The sequence below is a fragment of the Mustela erminea genome, chromosome 7, assembly GCF_009829155.1.
Source record: "Mustela erminea isolate mMusErm1 chromosome 7, mMusErm1.Pri, whole genome shotgun sequence".
Lineage (NCBI taxonomy): Eukaryota > Metazoa > Chordata > Mammalia > Carnivora > Mustelidae > Mustela > Mustela erminea.
In genome coordinates, this window is record NC_045620.1 from 74,699,273 (window position 1) to 74,712,790 (window position 13,518).

Genomic DNA, 13,518 nt, shown 5'->3' on the forward strand with positions numbered 1-13,518 from the left:
ATTAATTCTGGTTTCTTTTGTTACTTTCTAAGTTCCTGAATGAACCTGAATATTGTTTCTAGTTTAAAAATCCTGGAAAAAGGGATGCCTGGGTGGCTCAGTCAGTGAAGCATCCGAGTGTTGATTTCAGGGTCAGGAGTTTAAGCCCTGTGTTGGGTACCATGCTGAGCGTGGAGCCTACTTAAAAAGAAAAAGAAAGTCCTGGAAAGGAATTAATTGGCAGTTTGATAGTTGTTAAGAATCCTTTCTGAGACTCTCCATTATATAAATTTAGACTCAGTCTTCCGTTTTGGCCAGTGCCCAAAACATTTTTATAGGATTGTGTGTCGCCCATGTCTCTGGTGTGACAAACTTGATGTTTTCTCCCCTCAGATGCTGGAGAACCAAATGGAGGTGCGGAAGAAGGAGATCGAGGAGCTCCAGAGCCAGGCCCAGGCCCTGAGTCAGGAGGGGAAGAGCACTGACGAGGTAGACAGCAAGCGCCTCACTGTGCAGACCAAGTTCATGGAACTGCTGGAGCCCTTGAATGAGAGAAAGCATAACCTGCTGGCCTCCAAAGAGATCCATCAGTTCAACAGGGATGTGGAGGACGAGATTGTAAGTAGACCTTCACCGCACAAGGGGCCTCTCCATAGGCCTGCTCCCTTTCCCTGCCTTCAGCCATGTGCTCACTTCATTAGACTCACTTTGTACTGCATTGGTGAGCGAGACTGGCGAAACCCATGCTTTTATGTATTTACACAAAATGCAACTCCATTGTTTTCTTTGATTTTCTAAAGATGTTCTAGGGTTTTAATGCCCCTAGAATAGTAGTTTCAAAAATAAATTAAGAGTGAGGACTCAACAGCGAGTCCAGCAGTGAGGATGAAGTATTGTCTAAAAGACTAGCCCTCGCCTTGTAATGGGGGAGAAGGCCAGGCTCCTCAGGCAGCCCTTGGCAGTGGGATCGCACACACCTTCTCTCCCGGCTGGCCACCCAGCTGATCCTCTGTTGCACTTGTTTGCATCATACGTTTGTTCTTTCTGAGCAGTCCTGACCACCTCAGTTTACAATTCTTTCCAGCTGTGGGTTGGAGAGAGGATGCCTTTGGCAACTTCCACCGATCACGGCCACAACCTCCAGACTGTGCAGCTGTTAATAAAGAAAAACCAGGTAAGCATTTCTGCTTCGGCTAGCTCAGTCTGATGAATAATTGCTCCAGATGACAGGGTAGAGAATGTGAGAGAGCCCTGTTTCCCCCACTCCCACAGACCCTCCAGAAAGAGATCCAGGGACACCAGCCTCGCATCGATGACATCTTTGAGAGGAGCCAAAACATTGTCACCGATAGCAGCAGCCTCAATGCTGAGGCCATCCGGCGAAGGCTCGCTGACCTCAAGGAGCTGTGGGGCCTCCTCATTGAGGAGACCGAGAAGCGCCACAGGCGGCTTGAGGAGGCACACAGGGCCCAGCAGTACTACTTTGACGCGGCCGAGGCGGAGGCCTGGATGAGCGAGCAGGAGCTGTACATGATGTCTGAGGAGAAGGCTAAGGTGAGAGAGGTTTCCAGCCCTGCCCCAGAGAGCCTCAGATTCCCACCCCAAGCTTATTTTCTGTTGGTGGCTGCATCTTCGTGAAACATTTCATCATTGCCTTCAAGTGTTATGGGGCACACCATGGTGGCTTGAGGTGACTGGAATCTAGCTGTTTCCCCCAACCAGAAGCTTCCTGTCTGAGCTCTCTCGGTATGTCATTAAGACCGGGTTTATCCTTTTTTTTTTTTTTTTCCCCTTTAAGATTTTTATTTATTTATTTATTTGACGGAAAGAGAGCACAAGTAGGTGGGGTTGGGGGGAGAGCAGGCTCCCCACCGAAGCAGAGAGCCCAATGCGGGACTCAATCCCAGGACCCTGGGACCACCACCCGAGCCGAAGGCAGCAAGCAGCCCAACCCACTGAGCCACCCAGGTGCCCCCCCCCCTTTTTAATAGATATTTGCCAGAGTCCTTTTTGCTCTCTTTAGTTAATAGAGTTACCTAAACTTCATAAGATGCTTTTGAGACCCTTTAAAAGTCCTTAGGATTGCAGGATGCTGTCATCTCTGTATGTGTTAGGCTGTGAGGAGCCTTAGCCAGCCATGGCACAATTGGTTTCCCAGGCTTTAGCCTGTACCTCAGAGACATCTCATTCCGCACAATCCTTGTGTTCCTCTTGCGCAGGGCCTCCCACGTTAATCCTCCTGAAAGGCTTCAGTGTTGCACTGCCCATATTAGACTTGCGGTTTTGTTCTTTCTGACAGTCCTTCTGCCCATCGTGAAATCAGCTTGTCCTGCTTGATGATGGTGTTGGTCAAAGAGGATGACTGTGGTTGTGACCTTCCCCCTCTTTGCAGGATGAACAGAGTGCTGTCTCCATGTTAAAGAAGCACCAGATTCTGGAACAAGCTGTGGAGGACTATGCAGAGACTGTACATCAGCTCTCCAAGACCAGCCGGGCCCTGGTGGCTGACAGCCATCCTGAAAGGTGAGTAGTGTTCACGATGAAACTGACCTCTCACTTCCTCCCAGTGTGAGGGTCTGTTCCTCTGACCCATGCAAATGGAAATGGCAGCATCCATCTCGAGTAACTGGTGATGGAGATCTTCGGGAAGTGTCTGTAAAATAGACCCAGTAAGCCTGTGCTGAACCGTAAGGATGAACTCTTACGTTAGGGAATTCCTCTTATGGGTTAAATATCTCCTATGAGCCAAGGCCCTCTTGAAAAATGGTGTTAGTGAAAAGTACAGATTTTCTTGCACAGAGACGGGTTATCAAAACCTGTCCTTGGGTTGAAAGTCATCCAGTTTTTAGTTAAGTGAGGATTAGTTTTAGGAGGAGTGGTAGGCAGGAATGCACAGACCTATAAAATAGTAGGAGCAAGAGGATAGCAGTTCCTCACATACCAAGTCCATGGAGCACCTTGGGAATAAAGAAGAGGAGGGGTGTGTGTTTGGTACTTCCCCGCCTTATACAACGCTCACATATTAGTTAAGCCTAAGGCAGTTACCTTGGGCTTGCTGTATAACTGCCTTTTATAACTCAGGAAAAGAATCGGCTTTGTGCATCAACCAAAGGCAAGTTGAAGATGCAGTCAGTGGCCTTGTTGGTGTAGGGCGTCCTTCATGTATTCATGATAGGATTCCCAGGAAAGCAAGAAGTCCTTGTCTCTTTGGTTTCTTGTTACAAGACAGTCCTGGGGAGAAGTGAAAGGAGGGGTTGCAGCACTCCCAGGACCCACTTGATAGGAGTGGTGGGAAAGAGCACACACCCCAGAGAAGGTGGAGATGTGTGCCAGACAGGGATAGCATTTGGCCTTTCGACCTCATGGCTCTGGAAAATGGAAGATGGCTCCTGGGTTTCACATTAACTTTTAACGTCAAAGGAAATCCTGACTTCAGAGCCAGCAGTGCAGAGAATTGGGGTTTCTCCTCCCTCCCTCGGTCATCACAGTCAGGATGGCCTTCAGCCTTAATGATTGTGTTCTGTTTACATGTTGGCTCTAAAATTACTCAAGGTCAAATTGCAGAGTTTTATTTTTTAGGCTAAATAGGTGAGCTGGAAGTTTCCTTCAAGAAATTCTATGTAACGAGGTAGCATTTCCACCTCATTTGTTTTTTCCCTGAAGAAAACGTGACATTAAAGGTCCTCTTTCTGCCGCCCCTCCCCACCTCTCCCCCACTTGCAGTGAGCGCATCAGCATGCGGCAGTCCAAGGTGGATAAGCTGTATGCTGGCCTGAAAGACCTCGCCGAGGAGCGGAGGGGCAAGCTGGATGAGAGGCACAGGCTCTTCCAGCTCAACCGGGAGGTGGATGACCTGGAGCAGTGGATCGCTGAGAGAGAGGTGGTCGCAGGGTCGCACGAGCTGGGGCAGGACTACGAGCACGTCACGGCAAGTACCGCGGGCCAGGCTGGGGCGGCTGTGTGGTGTGCACTGTGCACGGACTGCCACGTGACTCCTGATCTGTGAGCACATCTCACGCCCTGACTCACATGGTCATGGGGTTTGGTTTCAGTTCAGCTTTTTCATCACCGGGCAACTTTGACTTGGGTTGTTTAACCTCGCTGTACCCTTTGCCCCAGTAGTGAAAGGAGACGGAGCCAGGCGGGGCCTTGCTTGCGACAGAGAGCAAGAAGGAAGGCTCTTTGAGTTTTTAGAGCTAAAACTGTTAAGTCACGCATACCACTTGTTTCTTTGCAGATGACGTTCATGCAATCAAGAAACAAAATGTTCACCGTAGTCGCACTGATTTTTTATTTTTTTTTTCTAAAAACACTCCTCTCCATTTCAGATGTTACAAGAACGATTCCGGGAATTTGCCCGAGATACTGGGAACATTGGGCAGGAACGCGTGGACACGGTCAATCACATGGCCGATGAACTCATCAACTCTGGGCATTCGGATGCTGCCACCATCGCTGAGTGGAAGGATGGGCTCAATGAAGCCTGGGCTGACCTCCTCGAGCTCATCGACACGAGAACACAGATTCTCGCTGCCTCCTATGAACTGCACAAGTTTTACCATGACGCCAAGGAGATCTTTGGGCGCATCCAGGACAAACACAAGAAACTCCCCGAGGAGCTTGGGAGAGATCAGAACACAGTGGAAACCTTACAGAGAATGCACACCACATTTGAGCATGACATCCAGGCTCTGGGCACTCAGGTGGGTCAGGGAGCTGACTTGGGGGGCAAGGAGCATCTTCGGGCATCTCTGAGGGTCTCTCTCCATTCCTCAGCACCTCCAAATATGCCTCCAAGAATTGCCCAAATTACACACACACACACCCAAGAACTGCCCAAATTATATGCGCACTCATTGTTAAAATGCCCCATTTGGGAGAACTCAGTCCCTAAAATACTGCACGGGCAGATATCATTAAGTGACTATCCCCTTGATTAAAACAAACTAGACACGTTTGCAAACATTTGCAAGTTACGGACCTCCTCAACAAGACTTTGTATTATGTGAGCATATTCATCCAGAATCATTTCCACAATAATACTTTATTATTCTCCATCCACCAGGATCTGAGTTATATGTCCGTAAAGAGGGAAAACAAGAGTCTAATGTCTTAATGAGCCTGGTCTCCCAACTTCCCCGTCTGAGATGGCTGACACTAAGACTTTCTTTACAAGATGCTTGACAGAGTGATAACAACACAGCAGTGAGAACCTGGGTCTAATCACTCTTTAGTTCATGCCCCAATCTCTGCACAGTTTCTTGTTTAGTCTTATGATTTTTAGATGAAAAATCAATTGTATCTTTTTCTCCTAAATTTAATGGTCCTAGAGAAGACGCCAGTTTTATTAAAGATAACCAGCCCTGGGTACATGAGGAGGTTTGTTCTTGTCTGTTAGGAGCGCGTTGGTGATTTAGGGCAGGGAACAGCTAACTTCTTCTGTAGAAGCACAGATGGTCAACACGTTCAGCCTTGTGGGACACATGGTCCCTGTTGCAAATCCTCAGCTCTTCCATTATAGCATAGGTAGCCCTAGACAGTAAGAAATGAAGGAGCATGGCTGTGGAACAGTCAGTTTTGATTTATAGAGACACACGGCCCAGCTTTGACTGTGGGCTGATCCCGATCTGGAGCCATCGGCTTTACCAGTCTTCGGTGCAGTCTGGAGTACGTTCTTTGGAGGGACTGCATTTACCACCATTGTCTTCTCCCGTATCCTTAATTGGCCCTTTCTAGAAGCTGATAGATCGCAGCTGGGGCTTCACGCAAATAAAGTGGCTTCAGCTTTTCCACCAAGGAGGTAGAAGATATTGAGGGAATATTTAAGAATGGGTATGTAGAATAGCTGAGGGTCTACCTGAAGCAGAATTTAGTAGGGTGCACCATGTATCCTAAGGATTTCCAGTCTTTCCTTCAGAGGTGGTGGACTCCCCAGCTCTGTGACAACTTACCATTCAGAAGCTTGTCAGCTTTGTATTCAGCGGCTTTCATCACACACAAGGTCCTGGGGTACCACGTGAATGCCTGAGGCTCGTAATGATGCCATCTCACCTGTTCCTGGAGCAAGGCCTCTGGAGAGGGGCAGACCCCAGTTAGAATTGGGGCTTGCTGCTCTGTATCTCTGCATGTTTAATTTGTCTGAAGTTTCTGTTCCCTAATGCTTTGAGGATCCAAATGTTGTTTGCAAAATATGTGCTCCCATGAGAGCTCTGTAAGGTTCTGTAACTGCTGTTACATTAAAAAAAAAAAAAAAAATAGCCTAGAGGAACTTAGGGAATGCCTGAAGGACAGAGCTAGAACAGACCTTATCAGCAATAGGTCTTTCCCTGCACCTGTAAAATTAATCATTTTAGAACCTGAAGAAACTAGAGATGATGGAGTTTCTCTCTTATTTTCTTCATTAAACCCCTGCACCTGGTGAGACTGAGGGCACCCCCCCTTCCTCTCGAGGGAGGGTAGGAGTCTACACCCTCAAGTCCTGAGAGACTCTGCCTCACGGTACCTGCTGGACGAGGCCATTTACAGCTCTACGAGTATGGGGGCCCCTCCTGCAAGTGCAGACTCAGCCGAGGTTTCTTGTAACAGAATTAGAGCAGACGGAGGCCCTTGGGTGGGGCTCCCAGAAGCCTGTGGTGTGTTCTTCCCTTGTGGGCTTGTGCCAGCCCACTCTCCACTCTGCAAGGGAGCCATAGTGGTCTTCACCGACTTCTCAGAACAGTCATTCATTTGTGTGGGGAATTTTTACTTTTGCTGTTCCTCCTCTATCTTGTGTGTGTGTGTGTTTGCTTGGGGCTTTTTAGTTTGTTTCTGGGTTTTTTTGACAACAAATTAAAAACAAGCAGAGGCACAAGAAAAGGTTTTTCTCTTTGCTGCTGTTTGTTTATTTGGGGTTTTGGGTTTGGGTTTTTTATGTGTTTTGCTTTTTTTTTTAAATTGTTGGAAAAGATTTGTTTAGTCCTATAGGAAGTTAGTTTTTCAAATAAATTTCCTAGGAACTTGCTTGTTGTACTTTGAATTATTACCTGAGTCACAATCATGGAAGAGTTCCAGAAGCGAGGATATGGAAATCAGATTGTCATAGAAAACAAACCACATTGGTTCTTCTTTGCATCTATTGCAGAAATTTGTTTTCCTTATGTGCCACCACCTGAAGTCCTTCTGTGTGGTTGGGGTTGATATCCAGCTCCCTGAAGACGCCAGTGTTGTCCATTCTTCCGCTTCTCCCTGTGTACACCCCCAGCTGGTATCTGTCAGCAGACTTCCCTCACAGGCCTCTCCAGGCTCCTGTAGTCTGGGATGACACTTGTGTGCGGACTGTGGTCACACAGCCTCAGTAAATGAAGGCTGAGTGTATATTCTCCTCCTGTATGTGTGTTTTTAATTAGATGTCCTCTGCACTACTAATATGTAACAGAAATGTAAAAATATAAAATAGCCACAGTTGCACCTTCCTCTCGGAAAGGCCTGTCTCACTTCCACTCCTCCCCAGAAAAGGGTGAGAGCTGATCCTTGTTTATCCCCCTTTGTTGCTCAGAAAGTGGATATTAGGTGCAGTGTCTACACTTCCCTTTGCTCCTGGAACACTTTGCATGAGTGTAGAGCCCTCCCTCATTCTTTTCCATGCCTACTGAGGAGCCTTTTGTGTGGGTGTGCCGTCATGAATGTAACCAGATTCTCATGGATGGGCCTTTATTTTCACTCTTCTGCTTTTACAGATGTTGCTGCAATAAATAATGTGTCTTTCATTTCCTAAATCTGCGTAACTATATATAATATGTATAACTTCGGTGCATACTGCCCATGCCTTCTCCAGGAGCTGTAACCTATTGTTTTATCAACAGTCAAATCTACTCACCGGCAGATACACCCTTAGACTTGAATTTTTGCCAGCTGATATATGACAGATTACAGTATCTCCATGGAGCATCTTTTCCTAAGACCCATTTGCATTTCCTGTTCTTCAGGAACATTTCCTGTTCTGCAGAGTTTTTATTAAAATTTGGCTAGTGAAAATTGCACCTTCTTGGATGTCAGTCTTTTTTTTTTTTTTTTTTTTTAGATTTTATATATTTATTTGACAGAGATCACAAGTAGGCAGAGAGAGAGGGGGAAGCAGTCTCCCCACTGAGCAGAGATCCTGATGCGGGGCTCAATCTCAGGACCCTGAGATCATGACCTGAGCCAAAGGTAGAGGCTTAACCCACTGAGCCACCCAGGCACCCCCGTCAGTTTTTTGGGCTGCATGAGATGATACATTTTTGTTTTTCAAGTTGAACTGGCACATATGAGAGCTCTTACAGCAATATCCCATAGCAATGGAAAACTTGTTTTCAAACTGAGTTCTTGGGGTGCCTGGGTGGCTCAGTGGGTTAAAGCCTCTGCCTTCAGCTCGGGTCATGATCCCAGAGTCCTGGGATTGAGCCCCACATCGGTCTCTCTGCTCAGCGGGGAGCCTGCTTCCTCCTCTCTCTGCCTGCCTCTCTGCCTTCTTATGATCTCTGTCTGTCAAATAAATAAGATCTTTAAAAAAAAAACTGAGTTCTTAATGTCAGTTCCTTACTCATGATTTTTAAAATAAACGTCTGTACCCTGCAGGAGCCACTTGCATGTTGATTTTTTGAATATGTCTGCATATGTACTATCTGCTTTCTGTACCATCCTTCTATCCCAGGCTGCCTCCAGGACACCTAACTAAGGTCTCCTGCGTGCATTCCTGTAGCATTTCATTTGTCTTCTCATTTGCACTGAACTGTGTAATGCAATTCAATACATTCGTAGTAAACTTGGATTTTTCCAGTGTGGATCTCCCAGATGGAATTGCGAGCTTTGTGGGGAGTAGGGGCCCCATGTTGATTCGGTTCTCTTCTTTAGTGCAGAACAGCGTGCGGTGTGCGTGGGGCGAGCAGTGGGCCAATGGAGAGAAGGCCCAGCCATCTGAGCTGACTCCTCTCCGCTGTGGCTTTGCAGGTGAGGCAGCTCCAGGAAGACGCAGCTCGTCTCCAGGCAGCCTATGCGGGTGACAAGGCTGATGACATCCAGAAGCGGGAGAATGAGGTCCTGGAGGCCTGGAAGGCTCTGCTGGATGCCTGTGATGGCCGCAGGGCGCGGCTGGTGGACACAGGGGACAAGTTCCGCTTCTTCAGCATGGTGCGTGACCTCATGCTGTGGATGGAGGATGTCATCCGGCAGATCGAAGCCCAGGAGAAGCCCAGGTAACCCTCCTGACCTCCTGGGTGGATGGGAATCCAGCTTGCCGACCCTGGGATCTTCTAGAGAGAACCAGGGGTCTCTTCCAAAAGCTTCAAGGCCAGAGCTGGGGTGGTGAGCGGTTTGGAGGCAGCTTCTGTCGCTTCTGTTTGCAGCACACAGTTACCGGGGAACCAGGCACCGTGTTGTTAAACCCTCTCTCCTACTCCCCCTCCCATGCTCCACACTCACTCCTGCCCTCCTGCCCTTTGTCTGGGCCTCAGCTTCAAGCAGCCACACCCCCTGGGTATGACTAGCTCACCTTCGTCATTGGAATTGAGTTCTTTCTCTGTGTCTTGAGATTAAAAGCTACTCAGGCCTTTTCCACACACATTACCAAAGGTGTCTCTTAACCCTCACTAATTGCTTAAATGGTATCTTGAGATGATTTAATATTTATTCCATATCTTCTCTCTGGCTGTGTTTGCTGCAAGGCAATGAAGAGCAGCTAAAGAGATGACCAGGCTGGCATATACGCAGCCTCCATTTTCACCCCTGCCAGCTCCAGTCCCTGCTGTAATTGAGAATAAGTCTTTTAGTACTGTATATATAAAAAACAATTATAGTTCCCAGATCAGGACTTTAGGTCTTGATCCATGGAAGTTCTCACAGCTGTGTAGTCGTTGATTTCACCCCAAGCTGGTTGTAGCTCTGCGTACCTCTTCATGCATGAATAAGGAGGGTATCAGCGGCTCTTTGGAACACACGTGTCCTGAACCTTTGGCACTAACTCGTGAGGGTATAAAAGTTTGAACAGAAATCCAGTGGTTGGGACACCTGGGTGGCTCAGTTGGTTAAGCGGCTGCCTTCGGCTCAGGTCATGATCCCAACATCCTGGGATCAAGTCCCACATCGGGCTCCTTGCTCGGCAGGGAGCCTGCTTCTCCCTCTGCCTCTGCCTGCCTCTCTGTCTGCCTGTGCTTGCTCACTCTCTCTCCCTCTATCACTGACAAATAAATAAAATCTTAAAAAAAAAAAAAAAAGAAATCCAATGGTTTTTCTGGCACCTGCCTGGCAACCATTTGGAATTACCTAGGTGTGTGCGCATGCATGAGTTCATGCATATTTGTGCGCACGCGTGTGCACATACATGCGTGCGCGCACACACACACACACACTCACAAATGAGAGAAGCCTTACTCCAAATGTTAGGTTGCATTGCTGGTCCTGAATCAGACCTTAAAGACATAACAGTGCCTTGAGGGGCGCCTGGGTGGCTCAGTGGATTAAGCCGCTGCCTTCAGCTCAGGTCATGATCTCAGTGTCCTGGGATCGAGCCCCGCATCGGGCTCTTTGCTCAGCAGGGAGCCTGCTTCTCTCTCTCTCTCTCTCTCTCTCTGTCTGACTCTCTGCCTACTTGTGATCTCTCTCTCTCTGTCAAATAAATAAATAAAATCTTTAAAAAAAAAAAAAAAAAGACATACAGTGCCTTGAATGATTTCTTGCTAAATTAATTGAATGTTTTGGAATATATGTTTGGAAAGCTTGATCTCCTAAAGGAGGTATTATTTTTCTAATTTTAGGGATGTATCATCTGTTGAATTATTAATGAATAATCATCAAGGTATCAAAGCTGAAATTGATGCTCGTAATGACAGTTTCACAACCTGCATTGAACTTGGGAAATCCCTGCTGGCGAGAAAGCACTATGCATCTGAGGAGGTAGGACAGCTCTTTGCTTTCGGGCCCCGGGGTGAACACAGATGGTATTAAGATGTAAGAGGACTTTATTTTGTCAGTACGTACGCTTGTGTATTTGTAGAGACATACACAGAGAAATACATATGTATGCTTACACATATTTGAAATTCTTTGTTCCTTTCCTGTGTGTGGATTAGTTACACAAGAACACTCTAGAGAAAGAAGACCATTTCTGCAGGCCCCAGGTTTAATTGCCATCCTTTCTCACTTCTTCGATTAGTACTCATTCTGGGTGTTATTTCTTTTCTGTCTAATTTGAGTTAGGATGATAGTAGTAAAGAGATAAATGATGAGTCAGTATGTGGCCTCCTTGAAGGGGTAGGGTGTTCTCTCTGAAAAGTCACAGCATTGCCCCTCTGACCATTTCTTCTTGAGTGTGTTCCTCATCTGGAGGGGCCTCAGTGCATGGTTGGCCTCCTCATGACAGCAGCTTTGGGTGGAGACCAGGCTTCCTCTCAGCCCCTTTTAAGAAGGCACTTGCCCTGTTTTTTCTCTAGTACGTAAATAGACTTGAGTAGTCCTTAGGTACTCCCTGGTTTAGGAGGAGCCTCTACAGAAAATGTGTTTTTTTTATGTGAATTGGCCCATCAAGGGGAGGGCTTAGGAGGATGTGGTACAGTCTGTTAAGATGTCGCTGTTTTTCTTTTCTCACAGATCAAAGAAAAGTTATTGCAGTTGACAGAAAAGAGAAAAGAAATGATTGACAAGTGGGAAGACCGATGGGAATGGTTAAGACTGAGTAAGGATCTGCTTAAATCTTTCCTTTCTTTTTGGGTGTCCATTGACCACATGCAAGTTTAGTTTCCTGCTATAATTTGATGTGATATTATCACGTAATGATGTTTAGTTCTAAATGCTTCTTTCTTAATGCCTTAGTTCAGCATTTCATGCTAAATATTTTTAAGTGTTTCCCTGTAGCGCATGCATTATTTTTTATCCCATGATTGATCTCAGTCTTGTAAGTGAGATTTGGGTGTTCTTCAGGAGCATCATAGAATGACAGTTCGGTATCTCCCTGGGAGAATCCAGCTGGAAGTCCCCTCCTCATCTAGTTATCTTTAAGAGGAATTATTACTGCAGTCAAGAAAGTAGAAAGCTTGATTAGGTCTTATATCTGGTGCTCTTAATTGAAGGTTGGTAACCTTATAAAAGCTACCAGCTATGAAGGTTTTGCAATTTGCTGGGCATTATTCTGAGTCTTGTATATGTTTTTCTGTATTTACTCCCCAAGGGGACCTCTGAGGTAGATTCTAATTTTAATCTGATTTTATAAAGGAATATGTGAGCTACCACAGAGTTTATAACATATAGTTTGGGGAATAGCATTTAATAATAGGTATGAACACTGAAGGGAGACCAGCTCCAGCGTTATTTACTCTGATTTGCCATTCTGTGTGTGGGGCTTTGGGCTTTGTTAGTGTAATAGAACCCCATTCTCGGACACCAAGAGCGCTCACTGGAAACAGAATCTGGGGGCCTTGTCTAAAAGATTTGTAAATTGCCTAATGAAGGCACCTCACCCTTTTGGGTAGAACCCTCTTTTGAAAAAGAGATCCTGCTCTCGACCATTTTTGGATAAGGATTTGGTTTGTATAAATTTTGAGAATTCCCTTCACAAATTCACAAAAAAGTGAACAAATTTTGTTCACTTCAGCAAAGCCTGTATGAGTCCGCACTGTGAACTCAGCACCAGGTTGTATGGTGGGCAGTCATGACGAGGGGTGAGTCCTTCTTGCAGTGGTGGCATCTTCTCCTTGTGGCCTTGTTGAGGAGAGAGAGCTGGCAGCCCTGGGGACGCTGATATTGCCTGCAGTTCACTTCTCACCCATATGGCCCCAAGCATCACCACTTGAGGTGGAGTGAAAAGTAATGCTGGTCACAGTGCAAAGCCAAGTTGTAAGCTGCCCCTCCCTTCACTGCAGGGGACATCCTGCTGTGTTTCCTCAAATGGGAGAACAGAATGAAGACAGCAGTCCCCACCTTGTAGAGTGCTCCCCATATCCTTTCCTCCCTCTCAGCTCCCCCAGAGTAAGACCTCCGGCTACCACCCTAGGTGGGCAGTTGATGAACAAATGTCTGCTTCATCAGCGTAGTCTGGTTGTATGTGGATTGAATCCCTTCAGGGCCCTGAGGTTTATCTCACTGAGGTAGGGCCAAGTGCATAGAGCACACCTTCTAGGCCTGCACTGTCCACATGTTGCTCTAAAGAAGGTGAAATGTGGCTGGTCCAAACTGAGGTGTGCCATATGTATAAAATGTGTATCAGATTTCAAAGACAGAAGGAAAAGAAGTTCCATCTCAATTTTTTTGTATTGCTTACATGCTGAAATGATAGGATATGGTAGTTTGATCTGTTGGGTTATCTAAAATACACTTTTTAATTTCACCTGTTCATTTTAAAATGTTACCTATTTATTTTCTGTGTGGCTACTAGATGAGTTTAAATGGGATAAGTAGCCCACGTCACACTTAGGCTGGACCGCGCGCTGATCCAGGCTGTAGACTGGCTGTGCGGGCAGCTGCCACCAGGGGGCAGCGCCGTCCCCGACCGTCAGGCCCCGTGCTGGCCCGCCACTCACTCTTGGTACCCTG

The 13,518-nt window shown here is 46.7% G+C and overlaps 1 protein-coding gene across 7 annotated transcripts in view; it reads left to right on the top strand.

The window, feature by feature from the left end:
- Nucleotides 1-13,518, top strand: part of SPTBN1 (spectrin beta, non-erythrocytic 1) — a 196,850-nt gene that overhangs the window by 167,410 nt on the left and 15,922 nt on the right. For all 7 annotated transcript variants that reach the window (XM_032352123.1, XM_032352125.1, XM_032352126.1 and 4 more), the window contains 9 exons: nucleotides 373-597; nucleotides 1,064-1,153; nucleotides 1,252-1,533; nucleotides 2,372-2,502; nucleotides 3,703-3,907; nucleotides 4,308-4,682; nucleotides 8,947-9,191; nucleotides 10,749-10,887; nucleotides 11,581-11,665. In XM_032352123.1, the coding sequence (XP_032208014.1) occupies nucleotides 373-597; nucleotides 1,064-1,153; nucleotides 1,252-1,533; nucleotides 2,372-2,502; nucleotides 3,703-3,907; nucleotides 4,308-4,682; nucleotides 8,947-9,191; nucleotides 10,749-10,887; nucleotides 11,581-11,665 (1,777 nt within the window). The remainder of the gene's footprint in view (nucleotides 1-372; nucleotides 598-1,063; nucleotides 1,154-1,251; nucleotides 1,534-2,371; nucleotides 2,503-3,702; nucleotides 3,908-4,307; nucleotides 4,683-8,946; nucleotides 9,192-10,748; nucleotides 10,888-11,580; nucleotides 11,666-13,518) is intronic.